General features: G+C 53.4%; 2 protein-coding genes across 2 annotated transcripts; both read left to right on the top strand.

The window, feature by feature from the left end:
• Window positions 1–842: 842 nt before the first annotated feature.
• PIK3R6 (phosphoinositide-3-kinase regulatory subunit 6) lies at window positions 843–14,203 on the top strand. The gene is made up of 15 exons (XM_059828134.1): window positions 843–975; window positions 2,331–2,400; window positions 2,819–3,002; window positions 3,801–3,948; window positions 5,121–5,225; window positions 5,663–6,119; window positions 6,799–6,913; window positions 7,667–7,789; window positions 8,280–8,390; window positions 9,979–10,069; window positions 10,780–10,850; window positions 11,097–11,187; window positions 11,670–11,740; window positions 12,832–12,944; window positions 13,699–14,203. Exons 1-15 carry the CDS (start codon window positions 957–959, stop codon window positions 13,853–13,855), a joined length of 1,926 nt encoding a protein of 641 aa, XP_059684117.1. The 5' UTR covers window positions 843–956; the 3' UTR covers window positions 13,856–14,203.
• Window positions 14,204–21,954: 7,751 nt separating this feature from the next.
• MFSD6L (major facilitator superfamily domain containing 6 like) lies at window positions 21,955–23,922 on the top strand. The gene has a single exon (XM_009819135.2). It carries the CDS (start codon window positions 21,955–21,957, stop codon window positions 23,920–23,922), a length of 1,968 nt encoding a protein of 655 aa, XP_009817437.2.

Raw genomic sequence — 23,922 nt, 5'->3', positions numbered from 1 at the left:
TGCATGGGATGCCCACCAGGCAGGACCTGTCTGCCTCAGGAACATCCTGCCCACCCTGATAGCCTGTGGAGGGACCCCAACCCCCACTTGGACCTGGGGAGCGTCACCCCTGAGCCAGGGTGAATTTCTGTGCTCTCCCTGTGTGCCTGAGCCACTGAGCAGTCGTGACCCAGAACATCCCGGGGGCTGTGGTGTTTCCCCTGGCTCTGGTCTCCACTGCTGCCTGTCCCAGCACCCTGCCAGGTGCTGCCTGTGCTGACTGTGCTTTTTGGTCCCACAGGCGGAGCGAGGTGACTTCAGACATTACATCATCCCCTTGCTGCACACGCTGATGTACACCTTGATAAAGGTAACCTACCATGGGCTTTGCTGGGGCAAGATCCAGTGAAATCAGAAGCCACAGGAAGGGCCACCTGAAGTCACTCAGCACCTATTCCTGTGCTGAAATATCCTAGTACCTGGCCAGCAAAGCCCTGGGACTACCATGGGTGGACTCAACTCTGCATTTCCCAGTGTGCTGTTTGATGGTTGAGACACTGGCACCTGTGACGTGTATGGGAGTGACAGGCCCTTCCAACTGACTCCCTTTTCTGGAGCTGTTTAGGTGCCTGATGGTGCAGGAAGCCACAACCTGGCAAAAATGTGTGCCCACAGCACTTCAGCAGGTATTGCTGGAGGTTTCCAAACCATTGTAGAGCCTGGTTCTGCTTCATATATTGCATTTAAATCCAGATTGAATTTGGTGTAGCTCTGTGCCCTCCCACCCTGGGTCTGTTGTGGGGAGAGCACCGTTAGGGATCACTGCCTGTGGCATCTCCTTATCTGCCCCTATCTCATTCCAGGCTCCTTGCATCTCCGACGAGCTCTGTGGCAGAGTGTATGATTTCTGTAAGAAGCTGCTCACACTGCCCAAGCCTTTCTGCACCATCGGTTTGGACTATGCCATTAGGCTGAAGATGGAAAGGACAGCACCGGGTATGAGGGCTTCTCTGCTCTGGCTGTGCATGGCATGGTGAATGGCTTGGGTCCTCAAGGCAATGGTAGTGGGGGTTTTGGGGGTTTTCCATACCTCAGCTGGCCTTTGCCTAATGCAGCGAGCAATGGCAGGGATTTCTGCTGCGGACTGGCCAAACACTTCGGGGGTCTTAGGGATGCATTTGGATGGGAGGGTTCTCCTCTCCTGATTTCAGGCTGCTGAGCCTTAGTTACTAGCAGAAAACCCTGGGGTCGTCCTGCTGTTAGTGTAGGCACCACCCCAGTCAAGTCCAGCCCATCTAAGGCAGGTGTATATACACCCTCTGTCTATATGGGAAACAGGGTTGTTATGCTCCCAGCCTGGGCATCTCAGTAAATTTTGTGGAGTTTTTTTGCAAAGTGAAGTCTCCATCCGAGATTGAGTTGCAGGCTGTCCAGCATGGGCTCTCCCTCCACTACCTGTGCATCAGATTTTAGACATGAAAACATCATTAGTTTCTGCAGAGAACAGTCCCTTTCAGAAAGCAAGCCAGAGGACAACACTAGTTTCCTTTTTCTCTATGTTGCTCATTAAAGTTCTTCTTATTAAAGTTTTCTTTAATAAGTCTTTAAAGGCAATCCTTTAAAACAGTGCAAGGTGCAGACACCTTGTGAGGTGGAGGTAAAATATGAGAAAACTGGTGGGAAATTAGAAAGAAAGTGCTATTCTTGGTAGTCTCAACCCATCAGCATGACCCCGACCGCTCTTCCCCAGTACCATTTTGTCTGGAGCTCCAAGGTCCACTTTTATCTCACCTGACTTCTGGTAAAACAATGATTCAGTGTGGAGAGATGGGGATCTCCAGTGGGGCTTCTCTCTGAGCACCACGAGGTTCACAAGATGATTGCACCTGAGCAATGGGGGGTGGATGTATCTGCCCCATCCCAGAGCTGGGTGAGGATAAAGTACATCTCTCCTGATTCAGAAACACTTTGTGCTCTTCATATCCACTTAAATGCTGTCCCCCGATGTGGCCCCGGGGACAGAGGCTGGGAATCGGGCTCTTCCTCCTGCTTCCAACTCTGCTCCCAAGCTCATAATCGACTAAACAAAGGAAGGGAAATACAGGAAATCGTCCCTGAATAGAAGGGGTTTTCTTTTTATGTAGCATGGCCTATCTTTGTCCTTGACTATTTTTAACTCTGGGCCTGATTCTTGGCTCTTTTACATTATCTCTCCAGCAGCAGGTGTTCACTGACTTGGCAGACCCACCATCAGCCTCCACAACTGGGAGCAGCACTGAGCTGCTCCGGTGAGTTGTGTTGTTATTTCTCATGCTCTGACTCCTGCATGTTTATCTTCTTGCATTTGCTAGGTACGTTGTACCAAAGAATGGTCATTTCCGAACAAAGTCTTAAAAGCGACCCGTACCCTTATCAGGAAAAGTGAGTAGTGCCTCTTCTAATGGGTTGTTACTTCTATTTCTTTTCTAATCTCGTAGTGAAATCTGTCCTTTTCCTGCACTCTGAATTCATGTCGGATGGAACAGACATTTTGGACATAAACCATGTGGCAGCACGTAGTCTTGGGGGACAAAATTTGGTGGCATCCAGTGCCTTGCTAAAATGAGCTTTGTGTCGGGAGGAGCCCTTTCCTCCCATGTGTCCCAGTTTATTTCTGTGGTCCTGGGAGGCAGGAAGCCTCCCTTGGCAGGGAGACAGGGCAGAGAAGGGGGATATCAGCAGCAACCCTTTTTATCTGCATGGAATAATGGAGACATGAGCTGCTTGTGCCAGCCCTGATGTCAGTAACAGGGAGTCCTCATCTCATCTCCCTCTTTTCCCATCCTCCCACCCCATGCAGGATTTTCATCTTTGCCGATCCGGAACTGCTCTCTGAAGCCATCTGCAACGCGCTGGTGACCGACACAGAGGCAGCTCAGGTCTCCCAGAGCCCCCGGGCGTGCATGTGCTATGTGATCATCCACACCATGCAGGCGGCCCTGGGCGAGGGCTGCGACGTCAGTGGCTTGAAGGGGAGCCTCCAGGTAACTGGCACCGCTTCTGTGGCACCATGTATGGTTTTCTAATGGTCTTGCTCTTGCTGGGCACCTCGGAGCAGGGAAAGGCTTTTTGGCAAGTGGAGAGACCCCCCCGGCTCCTCACTGCTGGGCTCCATCCCCAATAGCCCCAGTGTTACTTGCAAGGCTGGGCTACGAGCAGAGCTGGTGTTAAACTAAAAAATTCTTCAAATATAAAAGAATTGCTGCAGCAGGACCTAGAGATTTGAATCTTCAGTTTGAGTCTTCGGTTTTGCACAGCAAAGCTGGGCTCTGCAGCTGAAATACAGGCTCCTCTGTGAGCCACCGATCATTGCAAAAACATCTCAGCAGAAACATTTCAACTAGTTTTCGCCAAAACCTCCTTCAAGAAGCTGTGGAGCCACAGTAAGACAAATGTCTGGTTCAGAAAGGCAACTTTGCAGGGACTCTCAGCAATTTCCACTCCAAGGACACCTTTGTGTGTCTGCTGTCCCCATTTCCCGAGGGTCACTGCAGCTGCCAGCTCTGCTGCTGACTCCCCGAACTTGTGGCAGCTGGGAGCACAGCACCCACCAGCTGCAAACCTGCCAGAAAAAAGCTTCAAGCAGACAGTACAGCCAGCATCTCTCCTCCTCCAGCCTTCCCCAGGGACAGGAGGACATTTGTGCCCTCTGCTGCAAAACAACAATTTTTGCAGGACCCATTTGCCCTCTTTCTGCCCCCTCCTGCAGGGTGGGATGCTCTGACCGTGGAGCATCTCCTCTTTTCATGCATCTGGATGTTAATAGCTGCTCCTCGCGACAGGATATGCCCACGAGTGACGTCGAGCACTGGTTCCGGCAAGTGGTGGTGGCAGTCGAGTGTGCAGGAAATGAGGCAAGCACAGACCGCGGCCAGCATGCAGCGAGGCTGGAAAAGATTTACCACGCTGTCCTCAGCTCCTTGCAAGAAGGTGAGCTCCCAGCCAGCCATGCGTGGTGGGTTGAGGGAGCTGTGAAAGCTGGCAGGCCCCTGCCTTGCTGCCATGTCCTCGCCATTGCCCTCCTACATCTGTCCATCCCCACCTCCCGTCTGCCTCCGCTTTAGCATTATCCATCACAGGGATCAGGTCCGTGCAGCCTGGCTCCTTGCCAGGTTGGTCCAGGATGGCAAACTGCACGTGGCAGTGGAAGGCAGATTTGTCACCTGTGGAAAGGGACCGTGGCAATCTCTGCTGCTGATTCAGCTGCCCTGAGGCCCAGAGACATGTCTCTGTCGTTTGCAAAGGATGTAACGAGTGTCAACCAGGGGAGGTTGGACAGACTCTCTAGTGCTCTGCTGGTGTAAGGTACATCCTGCCATTGCCTAGATTGGGGAGACACTGTGCACCACTCCATGAAACCTCCTTGCACTGATGTGGTGATCAGTGGTACTGTCCTTTCCTTCCAAGCCTGGTGCCATCAGGGCTACAGGGACTATAACGAATGTCCCCATCCATCACAGCTCCACACACAAATCTGGGTTAGACCAGAGGGAAATGGGGGTCATGCTTCCCTCTTCCTGGCTGCCTCTGGTGGAAGGTCCCTTGCATCCCAACCTCTTCCCCAAAAAGAGCTGGAGACTGTCCTGCTGCAAGATATGGGGAGGAGCAGTCAGTGGTACAGGGAGAGGGGTGGGACCATCTTCTTTTGGTGGCAGTGAGCTATTGAATTGTTTCACTGCTTCTCACAGAGCCATAATGGGTTAAAAATAGCCAGTGGTGGTGGGGTCAGAGTGCTCCCTTTCCGTCTCAGCTGAGATTGCTGAGGGATGTCCTGCCACGTGTGTTGGAGGCCCAGTGCTCGAATTATGTTTTATTTATTCTACAGTCTCTCTGCTGTCTGCAGCAAAGCAAGGTCCTTCATTTGCCTCTGCCTGTTTCCCCATCTGCATTTCTCCCTTTCACTGATGGCGTAGGTACCTTCTTAGGGCTCAATTCATGAGAGCAGAGGTCTGTGATTACAGCCTCAGGTCTGGCCAGAAGGTGACCAGGGTGGGAGAGCCCTTGGGGTCAGCACAGACTATCTCTGCCAATGTCTGAAGCACAGCATTGGTGGGGGTTCATGCACCTGTGCGGGAAAACTGCCTGCTCCTGTGTGTCACAAGCACCCTTGTTTCCCCCAGGTGATGCGATACCTGGAGGACTGCAGGGTACCCCTCTGCCCAACCCCAACATCAGCTTTCACCTCTGGACAGAAGACGACCAGCTCTGTGAGTGCCCTGGGGAGCTGTGGCAAGTTTGGGTGGTGGCTGAGGCTGGGAAGCCTGTGCAAAACATGTCATTTAGCCCTGATTCTTGGGCCATGAGTTTCATAACAATCGCCTAAGGGCCAAGCTTGTGGATGCTCATGCTGACTGCACCAGCCTTCCTTCTTGCGGGGTGTTGGGGTCAGATGAGGGGATTAGGGGGGGAGAGGAGATGTGGGGGGATGACCCTGTGGGACAGGCTGCACCAGGATGCACCCAAAGTACCTGATTTGAGTGATACTGGTGCAATGTGAAATGGGACTGAAAGACTGACTCCTCTTGGACCCGCTGGTGGAGGTATTGGCCCTCTGGCTTGCATGAGAAGAGGGGAGCCAGGGCAGGACTAGGTCTTAGCCTGGGTTTGGTTGTATTTCCCTCCTCGAGCTGCCTTCTGCCCACAGGGAAGGAATTGGTGCTGTTCATCCGCCCAGTGTCGCAGAGCTGTGAGCCTGACTGCCTAAGCCAGGACCTGGACAACTTTGAGATCCAGGACATCATTTCAGAGTGCGAGTGCTGTGAGCAGACCCGCTTCTCCGTGCTTTCCACCGACAGTGGCATTGAGCGAGATCTGCCCGTGGCAGCTGAGGAGCTCTTTGCCCCTTGCAGCGCTGAGACGGAGCAATCCCGGCTCCAGAGGAAGGGTGGCATTAAAAAAAAGCCATCGCCTCTGGAGAGCGTGGCCTTTCTGCAGGCTGGCTGCAACAGTCCTGGGGTGAAGCCCCCAGCGAAGCCGCAGAGGAGACCGGGCATCCCTCCGGAGCCTGTGACCCCGCTTCAGAGGCTGCACACTGCCCGCATCGTGCTGCTGGGGGATGACCGGATCCTGGGGCGCCTGGCCCAAGCCTACCACTCTTTGAGGTAACCAGTGGCCACAGCCTCTTTGGTTCTGGGGCCTTGGGAAAAGGGAGGACAGAGTGGGGGCTTTGCTCTTCAGCCTGTTGAAGCAGCCAAGATGGCTGGAGACAGGGTTGGGCTCCAGCATTACCTGGGACAGGATGGGACCCAGGTGTTTTGCACCCAAATCCATCTGACTTCACTGGCCGCATGGCATCATTTGGCTCTGTTGGCCCAAATGATGCACACAGGGAGTTTTTCCCTTCTGTGCATGGAATGGGTTAAATGAACAATAAACGAGGCAAGACATTTTCCTGTACAAAAGGGAAAAATCCCAAAGAACAGCTTTGTCCAGCTGGCTCTTCCCAGCTGGTTCACATGGGCCAGGAGAGCAGCGTGGGGTGGGTCTGGGTCACGGTGCAGGCAGCAGCCTGGGGAGCAGAGCTGGGTGTAGAGGGGATCACTGGTCCCAGCCAAGAGCCTGTCTGCGGGATGCCCCTTACCCCCATCATTTCCCCTTGCTTGGTTTGGGAACCAGGGACATTACTGCCATCCTGTCACACTGGGCGAAGCAGGCATGCGAGGAGGGCATGTGCTCCTGTTGCAGAGCAGCTGCGGTCTCTTGGCACTGCCCAGCCTTGGCCAAGAGCCATTTTCCTCCACCTTCTCCTTGTGACATGGCTATTTATTTTTCCATTTCAAGGAAGCGAGAAACACGGCGAGTTTTCCTGACTCCCAGGCTGAACCTGCAGTTCTACTACATCCCAGTTGTGACGGGGCAGCCAGACACCTTGGCTGTTGCGGTGAGTCTGGGCTTGGCAGCTCTGGGTGCTGCCGCCAGCGGCTGACAGTGGTTTTGGAGGAAGAGCAGGGGGGTTTACAAGAATTCACATCCATTAATGCCTGGTTCCTAGAACAAGGAGGATGGGAGCCAAGAGAGGGTGGCTGGGCTCAGTTTGCAGACTGGCTTCAGGAATCCATCAGCTCCAGATACATTCAGGTTGCTCCAACCACCCTGATGGGTAACTATTCACAGCCTAGAAATGGTATTCAGTTTTGCTGCCATGCGCCAGCTATAGCAGGATCGAGGGAGCTTTAGCAAAGGACTGATGCTTTTCTCACCTCCCAAATGCTTAGGGGAAGTGGTCGCCCCTTACTGAGGGCTTTGCCTGCTTGGTCATGGACCCAGTTTTAATTCTGCAAGTCACTATCTTGCAGTTTATCTTGGGCAGATCTCTTCCCCTCTGACAGCCTCGAGACAGCCATAAATGAACAGTTGCACTTCTCGCAATATTTTAAACTGGCCCAGGGCTGGCTGTGAGTCCTGACAAACGTGTCATTATAAAAATGAGTATTTCTTCTTTTCATTCTTCACTTAATTTTTGTTCTTGAGCACCTGCTAAATGAGTGCTGCAAGAAATGTTTTGCCATCTTCTCTGGACCAAGCAGGGAAGGCAGAGGGATGGGGGAGCTGCTCACGGGGCATTCGTGCCCCAGCTTCCTCTGCCTCCTATGTGGCTACTGGTATTTTGAGCCGTGATCCTACTCTGACCTATATGTTTCTCCCACAGGACCACGCTGCCACCAGCCAAGAGGAGCTCTGCGAGGTGGCTAGGTACCTGGGCAGAGCCGATCCGTGGTACGAGAGCAACATCAACACTCTGTGCCACGTGATTCCCAAGCTGGCCACCATGGTACGAGGGAAACCTTCCCAGCCTCCCCAGCCCGTTTCCCAGACACGTCTGCTGTACGTGAGGATGAGCTCGTGCCCCAGATAGAGGCTTTCTCCCTGCAAACCCCTCCCTGGGCCCTGCAGCTGGGAAGGTGCCTGCGGCTGACACTGCCCCAGCCCACAAGACCCATTTACTGTGATGGGTTTTTTTGGCCAAGAGACAGGAAATGGCAGATTTCAAGAAAGAAAATGTAAATAAGCCATTTGCTGAAATACCCCTGGCTCTCATTTCCTGGCACTTTGAGCCACCATTGATAGCCTACAAAAAAGGCTGGTAGGTGGGTGCAAGCCTTCACTTCTCCCATTTGCTTCTACTAGTTATGGCAGAGCAGCTCAGCGCTGCCCTGGGCGGCAGCTCATTGCTCATCATTCATCTAGGAAGGTGTGAGGGTTTGTGGCAGTGTTTTTGAGAAGTGACTGTGGCTGATCCATAATGTGATTTGCCCCCCCAGCCTTCCTCTCCGAGCAAACATCTTGTGACTGATCTGTTCATCACTGACGTGATTGCCTACTATGTCCGCATGGGCATTCAGCCTGTCTGCTTCCAGGTCTATGCTGTGAAGGTGAGTGCCATATCTCTTGTGCCTTCACGTGGCCCTGCAAGGGCTTGCAGAGCCCCACGGCTGGCAGAGCTGTGCAGAGTCGATGGGGTCCAGGGGCTTTTGGCAGATCTGAGCCTGGATCTCCGTGCTTCCCAGCCTGTCCCCTCCTTGCCAGGCTCCTGGATCTAGCGACTCCCTGTAGCACAGCTCAGCCAGAGTCAATGATCCCAGGAGGGTTATTTCAGGATCACACAGGTCAGCAAAGTGAACCTTGGAATCACCCTGCAAGGACACAGATTTCCTGCTCTGCTGGACTGCGGTTAGCTCAGGAGCTCCAGCACCTCCTGCTGCTTTAGATGCTGTGAGCAAACAGGAGTTTTCTGAGTGGCTTTGCCAAAACCTTCCTGTACCTTGCAGGGGCTTTGCAGGGCTTCCTGAAACACTGTTTTATTTATTTCCTGCCAGCTTTTCTCTGAAATGGTATCAGAGTGAGACCTGGCATTTGATACAAGAGCAAAGAACTGCTGTATTCAGTCATGTAACATCAACCCCCATCTGCTCCTCTGGCAGTTTTCCCCCTTCAAAGCTTAGGGTGGCACTGATGCACATATCTCCTTTTAATCTACCCGTAGCCAGTGTGGTAACCTATTGCAGCAAAGGAGCAGCCATTTCATGAGCAAACTGGTATATGTTTTGCAAAGATCTGGAAGAGCTTTGGTAATTACTGGTAGAACATCACCAGAACTTGAACTAATAACTTGTAGCTTGTAAACACTTGGTGCACCTGGTCTTCAGCTTGTGTGGCTGGGGATTTTGTTTTTTTGGTGAATTTTTATTACGCTCATTTCTCCTCCAAGACAAAAATCAAAAGCAAGCCAGAGAGTGGGTGACTCAAGGAGGGGAAGAGGAACTGACTCCAGATGTGGTTTTCAGATAGAGACACCTAACCTACCCCGTTGTCATACAGGGTGAGATGCTGCTTCATCTGGAAACACTAAGCCTGTTTTACCTTTTTGGTTAAGACCACACTGTTCCTCTTTGGCTGCAGAGAGTTTTCCTGGAAGTGAGGGTCAGCTCCCACAGGAGTTGGACGTAGGGCTAGGATTGGCTAGGAGAGGTTCTCCAGGACCTCATCTTCACAGTTTGCTCAAAACAAGCCCATGAAAAGAAAATAATTAATAAGTCTGAAGTGATCAGTTGATTTAGGTGCATCATATAGAAATTATGTGCCTTGAAGCTAAGCCAGCATCTGCAGTCAGGCCTGGGAAGCTGCTCCCCTTCACCTGGGTTGCCTCTGGGTGGATGGCTGGGAACAGACTCATCTGCGAGAGTGCAGTGACACCCAGTGGCAGGGGACACTGCCCGTGGCTCTGCTAGCCAGGTCTATCGGGCTCCGGACAAGGCCTACAATGCTCCTGGGCTTCAGCAAGCAGAGCAAAAGCAGTTGTCTCCATCCCATAGGCCCCCTGGCTGCCATGATGAGGTCATAGATTCCCTTTGATGATGTCACATCTGGGTGTTCTGGAGAACCTTTTGATGTCACAAGCCCAGTGTGACATCACAAAGTGACTGAGGAGGAGCTGTTCTTAGAGATTTTCCTCTCTTACAGATTTTCTTCAATGACCCGGTGCAGGAGCCAGCTGAGGACGTGTTCCTCACAGAACTGCGCACCCAGGTGCAGGAAAGCATCTCCCACAGAGGTGCGTATGTCCGCCCCAAGCTGAGCCCTGCAGCAGGGGCTGCCATCCTGGGCAGGGGTCCTGCCAGCCCCAGATCCCACTTGCCCTGTCCCTTAGCCTGCAGCAGTCAAGGCCATGCTATGGGGCAACATCCCTTGTTCCCTAATAAGCAGGAGGCCTCCCTAAACATCTCCATCTCCCTCTCGGGCACATGACACCAGGCTAAATGAGAGACCTTGTGGTCACTGGCTCCTGGTCTCAGCCAGCTTTTGTAGACTGTGGCTTTAGTTGGCTCCACGACCCTCTGAAGTTGGACCACTGCCATATTTTTTTGAGGAAACAAGCTGGGCTCTACAGCCATCCTCTTTGCCAGATATTTTCCTTGTTAGAAATTCTGCTTTCTTGAGTTGCCAGTGATGGGACAAGGGTGCTTGAAGGCTGGACCATGACAGAAGTCACATCCAGCCCTTCTACCAGTGCACCCCAGTGTCCAATCCAATGGATGCTTGCCATTGTGGTTGGGCACAGACCCTCCAGTGAGTGCATCTCACTGGACCTGTTAAGTGCGCAGAGCCTCAGCTCCCATAGGCAAGGAGAGAGGGCCCAGAGTGCCAGAGCATGACTGCTGTGTGACAGAGGGGGTGGCTTATCCCATGGGAGAACCGCTCTCTGCTGACCGCAGACAGGTGGGATGAGTGAAACCTCAATCCTACCCGGTTCCCTCCTTGCAGAGTTAAGCATGACCAAGAAGAAAACGACCCTGGATGGCCCTGGCATAGATCTCACAGTAACATACAGAAAGGTAAGTGGGGCTCTGGGCAGCCCAAAATGTCTCTGTCCACAGGGACCCCCAACACAGCACAGATTTCCCAAAAGGAGTGCTTTGGCCCTCCTTCTTTCCTCTGGAATTGCACTCCAGGAGAGGATAGAGAGGTTGTGGTGAATTTTAAAACCCTGTTAGCTAACCCTGCATTTGTGAAAAAATGCCCTCAAACCTCTCCACATCTAACCTCTCTGCCAGGTTGAATTAACAGAGCCTTTCCTGCAGGTTGTGGTGAGCAACCGGGCGAAGGAGCTGGCAATGTCCCTGCGCTCCACAGGTCTGGTGATGAAAGCCATCCCAGCTGATGAGGCTGAAGGTGGGTTCCTCCTGCTTGAGGCCTTGCAAAGAGGGTTTGCCGAGTTTCCTGGTGGTCAGTAGAGTAAATCTGACCATAGTACTCAGTGCTATGTGCCTGCACTGTGGGAGGTGAATCAGTGACGCACATATATTGGTGTCACCACAGTTTGTGGTTGTGCTTTTTCTCATGGATGATGTGCCTGGGGTTCCCTGTAACGTGGGATTCAGAATAACCATAATCTAGGCTTGTAAGCATCTTCCTTTTGCTGCAGCCTTCCTCTTTCACCTTGCCCTTATCGTAGCCTCTGAGGTTTCCACCCTGAGCATGATCCCATGCAAACCTTAGCCCATGGAGCTTGCTAGAGTCCTCTTTTTCTGCTGTCCTGTGTATCCCATGGACCCCTGGCAGTGCACCTGAGTGTGGCATCTGGCACCAGCCCCACGCAAAGTTGAGCTGTGATCATGCCATGGTCCAAGTCTAACATGCTGCTCCTGTTGCAGATCTGGTGTGTCTGAATGTGAACATCACCGAAATCGTTAGGATCAACCACTTGTCGGGACGATCATTCTCAGTAAGTAGATGTGGATGCTCATGGCCCTGGAGGAGTCAGCCAATGTGTAGAAATCCCTTATGATAACAGTGAAAGGGGAAACACTCTGCGGGGGAGGAGATGGCTTTGGGGCCACCCTGCTCAGAGAGTGATTCACAATTACTTTCCATGGAAAAGTCTAGATTTTTGATCCAAAGTCCTAAATGCCATCCCTGCTGCTCAATGACACATTGAATCCTGTCTCAGGAAACCCTGAAGGACTATGCAGCTGCTGGGGTGATTTTGTGACCCCAGGGATGAAGTGGAGAAATAAGGCTTAGCCCTAGTCATCGTGGCTCCACTTGGGTACAGGAGAGGGTCTGTAGTTTCGCAATCAACTCCATTAGCTCCGCATCCCCAGCTGCAGTGCCCTCCCCAGACCCCATGTGTTAATCCCCACAGAGCTCAAGAGAATAGAGGCCATTGGAGAAATATTTTAACAAAGCATAAACACGAAGCAGGAACTTCAATGAATCTAATTACCAACTCAGAAAGATGGATATGCAAGAGATGGGACTGAAAACATGGGCTCCTGTCCTTCTTGTTTTACATGAGAGTTCAAGTAGACCTCAGAGGACATGCTGCCCTGTGGGAATGTGTCACTGCAGTTTGGGTGGCATTAAATATTACTGTGCCTTGGTCATTTGGGCCCTGGAGCTTCCAGTCTCTCAGCTGGTGTTTTTAGCTAGCCAGCACACTTTTGCTTATTTTCACCTGGCTTTTGGAAACACCCAGGTACTGCAGCCCACGCTGCCCACCAGGATACATCATGGCCCTGCAGAACAGACCATGCCCCACATCAGACATCCCAAACCTTGCAACCTGTGCAAGCGTTGCCAGTTTGGAAAGTTTGCCCTTGCAAAATTTGACCAGGTTGTGATTACAGAAAAAGGACAAGAGAAACACTTCCCTCCTTAAAGAAGTCACTTTGTGTCACATCTGAGGTTATAAAACAAAGAGAAATGTCATCATTTGTCCCTTTCATACCAAGCATGGACACATCACCCATCACTGCGCAGCCAAGGGAAGGGGAGCGAGATACTCACCGGGCTCTTCCTCCTCTCTCAATCCAGGCTGTAGCAAACAGGTTGAAAACACGCAATATCAAAATCAGGAGCACAGAGCAGAGGCCCTTCACGGTGTGTCTGGACAAGGATAGCAGAAGAGCCTACAGGAACGTGATCAGGTGAGAATGCCACGCGTGCCAGGCTCTGCACATCTTGCTGGTGACCTTGCATCCCCCCCTGGAAGGGCTCCCAAGGTTGCAGAGCTGCTTCCCAGGGAGTCCTAGTCCTGATCCTCATACATGACAACAGACCCATGGGCAAATACATTGCTTCTCCAGGGAAAGCAGGGCAGGGTGGTGCTCTCCTACCTTTGTGTTTTCGGGTGATGGTGTCAGAAACAAAATGGTTCTTCCGTTTTAAGTAAGTTGCTGTCATTAAGACAGTAGAAGGATGGGTACCTCCAGGGACAAACTCAGATCTTAGATCTTAATTATATTGTGGAACTGATGCTCTCTTGCTGACTGCATTCCTTACCAGGGTATCTCAAGCATATGAAGGTAGTGGGGGAGAATTCAGCCCTGTGAAAATAGCAGGGATCAATGTGCCTATAGTAGTTGCACTGATATATGATGTGTTGGAAGCAGACAGGTGGTTCATGGTCCATGGGCCATATGGAACATACATAAAATGTGAATTTCTGAGAATCGAACTGAGCCAGGCTAAGGACGCTGGTTTTGTGGTCAAACACAAATATAGATCAGCTCATCTTTCCAGCCCAAACCAGGTGAAAAAGCATAAAAGTAGCTGCACACCTCAGTATGACAGCCCTTCCTCAGCAGTCAGTGGAGAGACCTGATGTTTAGTCTGAGATCAGACTCTGGCCCTCAAGGGCAGATTTGCATGTGCAGTAAATATGTTCTTGTGTTCTTGCAGCATGGAAGTGTCTCCTTGCCTAGAGCCCAGCTATTGCTTGCAAAAGACAAGGACAATGAAATTCAGCCTGCAGGAAACAGAAGATGTGGGGCTTGTGAAATACATGCCCAAGTCTCTGCTGTTGCCCATCAACACATTTGCAGGCATCATCCAATGAAGAAAACGAGAAAAAGCTGGTGTGAGAGATGTGGCATTGGGTCGTCATAGAGGAGATGGAAAAAGAAAACACACTAAAAGCCACTGACAGTGATTTTACAACGTTAATGGTGTAAAAAGCTGCAACAGCAGAGGTTGATAGGGCTCAGGGAGGACAGCTGTGCCCTGCTGAATGACAGTGATGGCCACAGCTAACACCACCCTGCCAAGGGGCAGGGCGTGGCTGAAGAACTGAGTTTAACCTTTTGCACAAGTCAGGGAAAACCTTTGAGCTTCTTCATTTCAGGAGGACTGGGGAAAATACAGCTGAGGTGATGGTGCTTGCTGTGCTTGTGGATTACAGAGCAGTTGCTATCGGTAATATTTATTACGATGATGTCTCAGCACAGCAGGGGATCAGGGCCTGTTGTGCGGGGGTCTGCACAGCAAACTCTTCATTCTGGCACAGGGTGATGTATTTGGGCAAAGCAGCAATTATTCCCCTGACTGATTTAGGAAACCTCATTGTAAGCCTGACTACAACTGGGAGAGCATGTGTGTTTAATGCAGCTTCTATGGAAGTCAGTGGAAAACCTGCTGTTTTTTCAAAGGGGCCACACAAAGTAACGATGAATGGTGTGAAACAGGGACATAGGAAATCCCGTGCAATATTTGGCAGTGACGAACAGGGCAAGAACAGCTCAGGCTGCCTAGGCAGTGCTGTGGGATATGCTCGGCTGTGAATGGTATAGATCTGCTTGAAGAAGAAACCTTTGAGCAGACAACAGAGGCTGCACAACAGCTCTTTGACATCTGAGCTGTACCTTTGAGCCCACCTGGGATTTCACTGTTGCTTCACTATGCAACCTCTCTGCATCTGGTCTGGAGCCTCATAAGCGCCGGCTGTGTTCCTCCAGCTGTACATCCTGGGAACAACCACCTACAGCCCCAGCAGCAGCGGACCTCCTCCATGAGGTGAGCCAGCAATACCTCTGCATCCCAGTCTGCCTTGCAGTCCTGGTTTGGTCTGGGTCTGCTGTGCAGGTAAGAGATGCAGAAGAGTGGAGTAGTGCTCCTGGGAATGACGGATGGGCAGGATGCCTGCAAGACTTCTCCATTCCTTTCCTCTGCTGCTACCACAGAGTAGAAGCCCTCCTCTGGTTTGCAGATGGGCCAGGCTGAGCAGCGACAGCGCAGCTCCTGCTTCCACCCAGGCTCAGATTAACCCAGTGTTAAGGCTGATCATGTAGGAGGACCCTGTCTTCATTCAAGTTTGTGGCTGACTGAAATAATGGAAGAAACATGGTGTGTATTTATTGACTTTCTGAATGTGATCTGTGGTTTTTGGGGTGTCTCTGGGGAGTCTTCCCTAAATTCAAGTTGGAGGGGGATTTGGGGGCATTCCTTCTATGACACTATCTTTTTTTATTCTCTCGGCTCCCAGATAACTCATTACCTGGGTTACCTTCTCTCAGGGGTGCTTGCTTGGATCAGTAGCCCAAAGAAAGTGTCCTTTAGCTTTGTATATATGCATAGGAGCTATTCCCAGTCATCTCTGGCTGTCACTGATGGGGAGTCCCTGGAGCCAGCTCTGTGCTACAGGGTGATGCTGACCCAGCCGCAGTGGCATTGGCAAACCCCTGTGTTAGCCCCTGGGGACAAATCCATCCCTCTGTCCTGTGTGTGCCAGGTCTGCCCGGCCCTGGGGAGCTGCACCTCTGGAAAGTCACTTCTGTTTAACCACCCACACGTGGAACAAGGAGCCCACCTCCAGGTGTCCCAGTCTGGGGTACTGGAGAGGATTTTCCCTTCCGCAGAACTGCTCTGAACTTGTGGGTTGTCTTGACTGGTTAGGCCCCACAGAAATCTTCCTTGCATTTCTTGCCACATGCACAATGTTTTAGGGGTTCAACCCTCAGACTTCCCTGGTCCCTCTCTTTGCCAACAAGCACAGAGCTGCCATATTCCTGCTCCTGTCCTGCATTGTCACCTGGCACAGCAAGCATTTTCGCTTCCTGTTCCCAAGCTAAAGGTTTATTTGGTCTCACTTTGAATGTGCCACGCAGTCCGAAACAACTGCTGAAATACACTACTGGGGGCACAGCAGCTCTAGAGCTGTTGGCAGGTGATGGATTATTTAGCAGTGTAAAAAGCCTCCAGGTCCCAAGAAATATTTAATCCCAAACCAGCACCAACAGTTGAAAGATCATGTTGGGCAACAGCAACATGACCATTTCCTAAGGAAGCTGCCTTGAAATGCTGGCAGATGTAGCTCCTCGCTCCCGGCTGAGCCAAGCACAGTCCCCAAGACTTAACATACCCTCATAGGAGTCACAAAGGTGCAGGACCTCAGCAAAAGCATTCAGTTCTTCAGTACTGTTTTTCACCTCCATTTGCTCACAAATGAAAAATTATTGGTGCCCACCAATGCCAGACTTAGGCAGAAAGCATTTTGGCCCTGCAGGAAGCTGAAGTTAGACAGGAGGCTCAGAAACAAGTCAGGAAATGCCTGCTTGCACCAGCTGTTTTCTTTTGTGAGCTGCTGCATTGGGTAACAGGGGGTTTTTAAGGGGTGACCAGTGGCTCTCCACACCTCTGTGTCCTTGGGGTTTCATTGGGGGGGTTCATATACCTTGACATGCAAGGCAAATGCTTACAAAGCCAAGAGACCATGCACTGGGTTGGAGTGTGGTCTGTGGTGTCCAGAGTTTACTCTGTACAGTTGTAAATGATGTAGATGGATGATAAGTTATTTGTATAGCTGTCAGAGATGATCTGTATCAGAAGGTGCAATCCTTTTAATGCCAATTAAAAAAAAATTAGGAAAAAACCAGCAGAAACTGTCAGTTTGGTTGTTTTTTCATGTTTGTGTGTGGCTGGGGTGGGTGGGGAATAAGCTGGTAGGAATAGAAAGACATCAGTGTCGTTTGGCCCTCTATGGCTGATGTCTTCTCCTCCCCATGTTGGGGCTACATGCTATGTTACGCAGAGAGAGACTTCATGGCCAAAGAGCTCTTTTGTGAAGGGATAGGCAGAAATGGCTGAATTGCAGAAATTTGGAAGCAGTAGTCTATAACCCCCCTCTGTGCTGGTACACTCTGTCCCCACAGCCTGTTCCCCTCAAAGTCTGTCACTTCAAAGCACCCCATTCCCTTAGTGGGGCCAGCATTGGCCCAGCACACGTAGGCTTGGGCTGGGAAAGGGGTGAAATGCTGGCATTCTCCAAGCATTCTAGAAAGCCTGCCGATCCTACTGACTGCAGGAGCTGCTCATTGATAGAGCAGAAACAGTTCATGAACTTGTGTTAATGAATTAGCACAGCTGCGAGAAAGAGAATTTCACAGGTTCTTTTATTTACTCCTTGAAATCATGGGCAGCTAATGCAGATCACAGAGCATCCATAGTACAGGTACAGTGTTCAGGTATACCCTGTACTCAGGGACTGCTGGCTTCAGAGCAACTCCATCTTCTGCACAGGGTCTGGGTGAAATGCCGGGAAGAACGTGGCAGGCAAACCTCAAAGGGATAAGGGTGGACACAATTGCCTGGAGACTGGAAAAGCACAGGAAACCTGAGTGCAGGGTGCATTCATAAATAACAGAGCCTGGAGGTAGGGCTTGCAGGCACAAACCCTCCTGGCACAGCTGTGTTAGGGGTTTTACCTGGCAGGATTCCCCACCTCCCTCCAGCTCATTGGAGAGACTCCCAGCCTTTCAAAGTCCCTCCTGAATACATTTCTTTAAACCATTATATCACGTTTGTTTGTTACACCAAAATGCCCCCAGCTCTTTCTGTGTGCCCAGCTCGATGCTGAGCAGAGACACAAAGAGCTCTCCAGCAGACGGTGGCTGATGCCGAGCTGGCTTGGCCAGAGTCCACGTGCATCCCTGCATGGTGGCTTCCTGTGTCACCCCATGGTCCCGGCTGTATCATGCCAGGTCTGGATCCCAGCATGAGTCACTGCTGCCTCCTCTTCCTGCACAAACCCGGACCAGCCCAGGCGGCAAGCAGTCCTTTGGCACTTGCAGGTAGTTAAGGTGATCCCCAGCCAGCTGCCTGTGAGCTCTGCATTCTGAACAACCTCCTCCCTCCATCACCACTCCCGAAATACCACCTAGGACAACCTGAAAACACCTACTGGTTGTAAATTATTAAACGCTTTGTGAAAAAAGAATAAAAAGCACTTCCTTTCCAAGAAGCATTCTGCACCAAAATTAAAACCTTTAGAGGCAGAAAGAATCCAGCAATGAGAAATCCTGGTATAGATCACTTTTACATATGGAGAGAAAATTAATTTTCCACCAGCTCTGTGTGAAAACCCACAGACTGATCAAGGGGGGAGGACAACGCTGCATGGCCACTGTTAACGGTGGATCAATGTGTCTTTGTCGTACGACCTCCCCATCAGCACCGCTGCAAGGTGCTGGGAATAAATAAGCTCTAGCACCAGTGTTCACAGCCCCATCGGTATTTCATATCCCACGAGGCTGATTTCAGCAGCTCACGCAGCTCTTCCCTTTTCTTGGCTGAACTCGCTGAGCCCTCCGCGGGCACCCAGCGTCCAGGCGGTTCTGCCTACCTTGGCCCCGTGGCACTCAGAGGACAGACCGTAAAGACAGAGAAGAGCAGCTTTCAAATACTGCTGGGGTAAACACAGAACAGGGGAAAAGCCCCTCTTGAAGATGTTTCAAAGCAAGGAGAATGCAATCTCCCCATGTCTTGCTTTGGGTTCATTAAAATCGAGGCTCTACCGGTTTCTGTGCTGCGCTATGCTGTTGGTGTGTGTTTTCTGAGTGACCCCAGGGGCTGGAAACAGCTCCATGGGATGTCAGTGTCATGACGGGTCCTCTGAACACTGTTTGCATGAACACGTGGGGTGGCATGCAGAGCAGCTGGCTACAAAGCACTGTAGTAAAGCAGGACTATGAACACATCACTCAATGCATGGGAACAAAAACAAAGAGTCTGTGCTGAAAGCAGTGTATTCCCCATTGCGAATGATGATTTAGGAAATCTGACTGCACTGAGCTTCTGAATCCAGTGATTCATGAGCCTATATTTATGTGTTTCCTTGCCTCTTGCCCACTGCCACAGCAGAGGCATTGCCACGTCTGTGGGGACTGCTGGAGACCACCAGCACCAGAATAACTGTTCCCTTATGGAGATGCACAGTGTAAGTGCTCAGCAGCCTGCCTTTCCTGAGCTTCACAGGGCTTGAAAGGAGAGGAGCAGAGTGAAGGTGTTAGCACCGAGAGGAGCTGTGAACAGAGAGCTGTGCTGGCCAGGGGACATAGCTGCAACCCTGGGGCAGCTGCCCTAAAGCAGCTTAAACTGTCAGGCTGTGAAATTCATTTGGGAACACTCCGGATAAGCTGAAAGCCAGGAGTGATGCAAAAAGGGATCGGTGCTTGCTGTGGGATTAGGGTGTAAATTTGTTTTCTAACCTTCATAGAAATAAGCCTTAACAGCTCTGGGAGCCAGACTGGCTGACTTCTACAAGGGAATTCTGGGGTTAGATTACAGTCGCCTGTGGTCAGAGGGGAGCGGCTATTGCTGCCCAGAAGATGGGCCGGTTACTGTGAGCAGGCAGGGGAGGGACACTGCAGATGGGCAGGGGATCCAGGCCAGCCCTGATGGTGATGGGGAGGTATGGAGGGAGCTCTGATGCCTGAGCAAAGTGCCTTGAACAAAACCCAGTGCCAGACTGGTGCTTTATTCCACTGCAGCGACCTGCAGTGTCCCCACGGTGCGGGGCTGAAAGCAGGAGGGTTATTTTGCAGGGGAGTGGGCTGGGGAGTACCCAATGCCGGGGGGTTGGCTTGCTTGAAAACACGTTTTTTGGAGCTGATGAAATTTTATATGAAAAAGGGAAAGCGTTTCCTCTCTGCTTTGTGACCAGCATGGAAGGTTTTTGTTCTAAAAATCCACCCTGACTCTGAATTGAAGAGTTTAGCTTTTTTTGTCCCACGTATGGGAAAACACTGCAGCGTACAACGTCTCCTTTTGGGACCTGAACCAAGTTGGAACATTCCTGCGACCACTTCGGGGAAAAAAATCCCCCGTGTCCCTTATTTTGTGTGTGAGAGGCAGCAGAGCCACTCTGCTCCTTCTTGCAGTGGCTGGGATGCTCCGGCACGAACCACCTGGTGAGGGAAGGCAGGAGGGGGAAGAGCTTGGAGCAGGCGGCCATGGACACCCCAGGGCCATGGGCACCCGCGTCCTATCCCATGGTGGTCTGGGCCTTGATCTTACCCACGGTCTGCAAATCTCATTCCCTGCAGGATAAGGATAAAAATAAATAACTGTAAGGCTCGAAAAGAAATGTTTACCTGGACAGGAAGCATTAAATCTGAGCTCAATATTCAGGCTGGGTCTCATAGTCAGGTTTTCACAGCAAAGCTTGGCTCCCTGCCCGACACCCCCCCAACACCCTCCCGGCATCGTGCACCAGGTGGGGCTCCTCGGCCCCGCCACAGCCCGCAGGACCCCCTTCTCCCCCGCGGAGGCTTCGCTGGGAGACCGCGGCTGAGGAGACGGGGGCTGAGGAGGCCGGGGCTGAGGTGGCCGGGGCTGAGGAGGCACGGGCTGAGGAGGCCGGGGCTGAGGAGGCAGGGGCTGAGGAGGCAGGGGCTGAGGAGGCCGGGGCTGAGGTGGCAGGGGCTGAGGTGGCAGGGGCTGAGGAGGCAGGGGCTGAGGAGGCCGGGGCTGAGGTGGCAGGGGCTGAGGTGGCAGGGGCTGAGGAGGCCGGGGCTGAGGTGGCAGGGGCTGAGGTGGCCGGGGCTGAGGAGGCCGGGGCTGAGGAGGCCGGGGCTGAGGTGGCAGGGGCTGAGGAGGCCGGGGCTGAGGAGGCCGGGGCTGAGGTGGCAGGGGCTGAGGAGGCCGGGGCTGAGGTGGCCGGGGCTGAGGTGGCAGGGGCTGAGGAGGCCGGGGCTGAGGTGGCCGGGGCTGAGGAGGCCGGGGCTGAGGAGGCCGGGGCTGAGGTGGCAGGGGCTGAGGAGGCCGGGGCTGAGGAGGCCGGGGCTGAGGAGGCAGGGGCTGAGGAGGCCGGGGCTGAGGAGGCCGGGGCTGAGGTGGCAGGGGCTGAGGAGGCCGGGGCTGAGGAGGCCGGGGCTGAGGTGGCAGGGGCTGAGGAGGCAGGGGCTGAGGTGGCCGGGGCTGAGGAGGCCGGGGCTGAGGTGGCAGGGGCTGAGGTGGCCGGGGCTGAGGAGGCAGGGGCTGAGGAGGCCGGGGCTGAGGAGGCAGGGGCTGAGGTGGCAGGGGCTGAGGTGGCAGGGGCTGAGGAGGCCGGGGCTGAGGTGGCAGGGGCTGAGGTGGCCGGGGCTGAGGAGGCAGGGGCTGAGGTGGCAGGGGCTGAGGAGGCCGGGGCTGAGGAGGCCGGGGCTGAGGTGGCAGGGGCTGAGGAGGCCGGGGCTGAGGAGGCCGGGGCTGAGGAGGCACGGGCTGAGGAGGCCGGGGCTGAGGTGGCAGGGGCTGAGGAGGCCGGGGCTGAGGAGGCAGGGGCTGAGGTGGCAGGGGCTGAGGTGGCCGGGGCTGAGGTGGCCGGGGCTGAGGAGGCCGGGGCTGAGGTGGCAGGGGCTGAGGTGGCAGGGGCTGAGGTGGCCGGGGCTGAGGAGGCAGGGGCTGAGGTGGCCGGGGCTGAGGAGGCCGGGGCTGAGGAGGCAGGGGCTGAGGTGGCCGGGGCTGAGGTGGCAGGGGCTGAGGAGGCCGGGGCTGAGGAGGCCGGGGCTGAGGTGGCAGGGGCTGAGGAGGCCGGGGCTGAGGAGGCCGGGGCTGAGGTGGCAGGGGCTGAGGAGGCAGGGGCTGAGGAGGCCGGGGCTGAGGAGGCCGGGGCTGAGGTGGCCGCGCTGGGGAGACCGCGGGGCGGGAACGGGGCGGGGCGCGGCCCTTCCCCTCCCAGCCGGAAGGCGGCGCTGTCCTCCCCCCCGCCCGCCGTCTCCTGGCAACGGGGCTGGTCCGGGGCGCGGCCCCGCGGGCGGCAGCAGGTGCGGGCGGGGGCGGGCGGGCGGCGGCAGAGGGTCGCGCCGTGCAGGTACGGTCTCCGCGGCCCGGAGGGGTGGGGGGGGCCCACAGAGGTGCGTGGCCGCCTCGCCGGTGCCCGCGGGAGGAGCATGCGGCGGCGCCATGAGCGAGCAGTGGGACGTCGGCCGAGCCCTGGCCCTCTCCGGCCTCTTCCGCCTCCTGCAGAGCGCGGGCAGGGCCTGCGCGGCCCCGTTCCTGACGCTGTACCTCCGGCACCTGGGGCTGCCGGCCGCGCTGGTGGGCGTCGTGGCCGGAGCCAGGCACCTGGCAGCAGCTCTCTGGGCTCCCCTCTGCTCCCGCTGCCCCAACGGCCGCAGGAAGCGGCGCCTTCTGGTTGCCAGCTCCTTGCTGGGCTCGGCGGGGGCCAGCCTGCTGCTCACCCTCATCCCACCCGCCGACGGGGATGCGGGGTACAAGTACTGTAATGCCAGCCAGCATTACACCCCCCCGGGTGACCGAGGGGCCACCACAGTGCCTGGTCCGGGCACGAGCGGCTATGGTGTTTCAAGCATGAGTGCCGTTACAAACACAAAAGCTGTGTCAAAAGAAATGATGAAAACCACTGCTGGTGTTTTGATAGTGAGCAGAAAGCCAACACTAACCAGTTCAGCCTTCCAGGGATTATTTGGCCAGACAGATACACTTGAGAAAAAAGGCAGAGGTGTTGGTGAAGGTGATACAAAGACGAATGGCTACCTGGATGGTCCCTCTGGCTGGACAACTTCTGTGAAAGCAGTTAGCTGGGAGACACAAGAACCAGAAATGCTGGCTTCCTACAGACCTCCCTTACGTGGACTCGAGAAGGAAATGAGCAGTCTGGGTTCTGCTGCAATAGATCTTGCTGATAATGCTGAAGAAAGCCTTTATGCTACTGAAAGTAATGAGCTCTCTTTGTTTAAAACAACTCGTCTTACTGTTGGAGATACTTACGTGTCTGGAAACCTTTCAGACCACCAGAAAGACATCAGCTTGGAGGCACTGCAAAACATCTTTCAGGACAGAGAGCATCAGATTTTTCTTATGGTACTATGTGCTGTCGTGCTTTGGGAGCTGTTGGCTACTTCTCTTGAATGGACAGTGGATGAGAGCCTCTATGAATATCTTGACTTTGTTGATGCGACTGACAGGTATGGTAAGCTGTGGATTTGGAGTTACCTGGGTGCATCTGTAGGCGCCTGCAGCATTGCCGTATTGGTGGATCAACTGAATTGCTTCCTCAGCAGTACAATCACCCGCCTCGCCGTCCATTTCTATGGCTATGCTTTCCTGATAATGCTCTCCTTGCTTGTCAGTGTCTTTTTTCCCGTCCACGTTCCCAAGAGAACCGACCGTGTTAACAAAACTGCCAAAGCCCTGGCCCTTCTGTGGAGCGACAGCCGAGCGATCCTTTACGCCATCACCGTCTTCCTCACCGGCGCGGCTGGGTCTGCGGTGCACAACTTTCTCTTCTGGCAGATGCAGGATCAAGGCAGCAGTGAGCTGTACATGGGGCTCTCTGTGGCCGTTGGGCTACTTGCTGAAATTTTGCTTTATTTCTTCAAAGGGAAGTTGCTGAGGACTTTCTCGAGCAGCAAAATTGCTGCAGTCAGTCTAAGCCTCCTGGCAGTACAGCTTCTGTGCTACTCCTTCTTGTGGACTGCGTGGTCAGTTCTCCTTATCCAGATTTTATCTGCCTTCAGTAGCGGTGCTTTGTGGTGGGTGGTTAACATGACGGTGGATGACATAGCCACTCCAGGCATGGAGAGGTCCCTGCACGTTGTTCTCCAGGGCCTCTGCTACGGTGGAGGAGCAAGCTTGGGCAGTTTTGCAGGGGGATTTGTCGTGAAGCACTTTGGCCTGGCAGTTCTGTACAGGGCGTGCTGCGTGTCCCTGGTGCTATGGCTCTTCTTGTTCTTAATTGTCCAATCTAAATTGCCGCGGCAGAAAAAAATTAATTATTCTCGTCTCCTGGCTGCCGATTCCAGTGATATGAGTGACTCTGATGAGGATAACGAGAGGGACTGGCTGGTAAAAGCTATGAAGGATGAAAGCTTTAATAGGAATTGGTCACAACAGCATGGGATCAACTAA

Source organism: Gavia stellata, chromosome 22 (genome assembly GCF_030936135.1).
Source record: "Gavia stellata isolate bGavSte3 chromosome 22, bGavSte3.hap2, whole genome shotgun sequence".
In the NCBI taxonomy this organism is placed as follows: Eukaryota; Metazoa; Chordata; class Aves; order Gaviiformes; family Gaviidae; genus Gavia; species Gavia stellata.
Note: the sequence above shows the minus strand (reverse complement) of the source record. Positions and strands in the feature narration are given on the sequence as shown.

Coding starts and splice junctions, on each gene's coding strand:
- PIK3R6 (XM_059828134.1), top strand. Junction 5,226..5,662: donor GACAGAAGACGACCAGCTCT/GTGAGTGCCCTG, acceptor TTCTGCCCACAG/GGAAGGAATTGGTGCTGTTC. Junction 6,120..6,798: donor CAAGCCTACCACTCTTTGAG/GTAACCAGTGGC, acceptor TTCCATTTCAAG/GAAGCGAGAAACACGGCGAG.
- MFSD6L (XM_009819135.2), top strand. CDS start 21,955: ATGAGCGAGCAGTGGGACGTCGGCCGAGCCCTGGCCCTCTCCGGCCTC.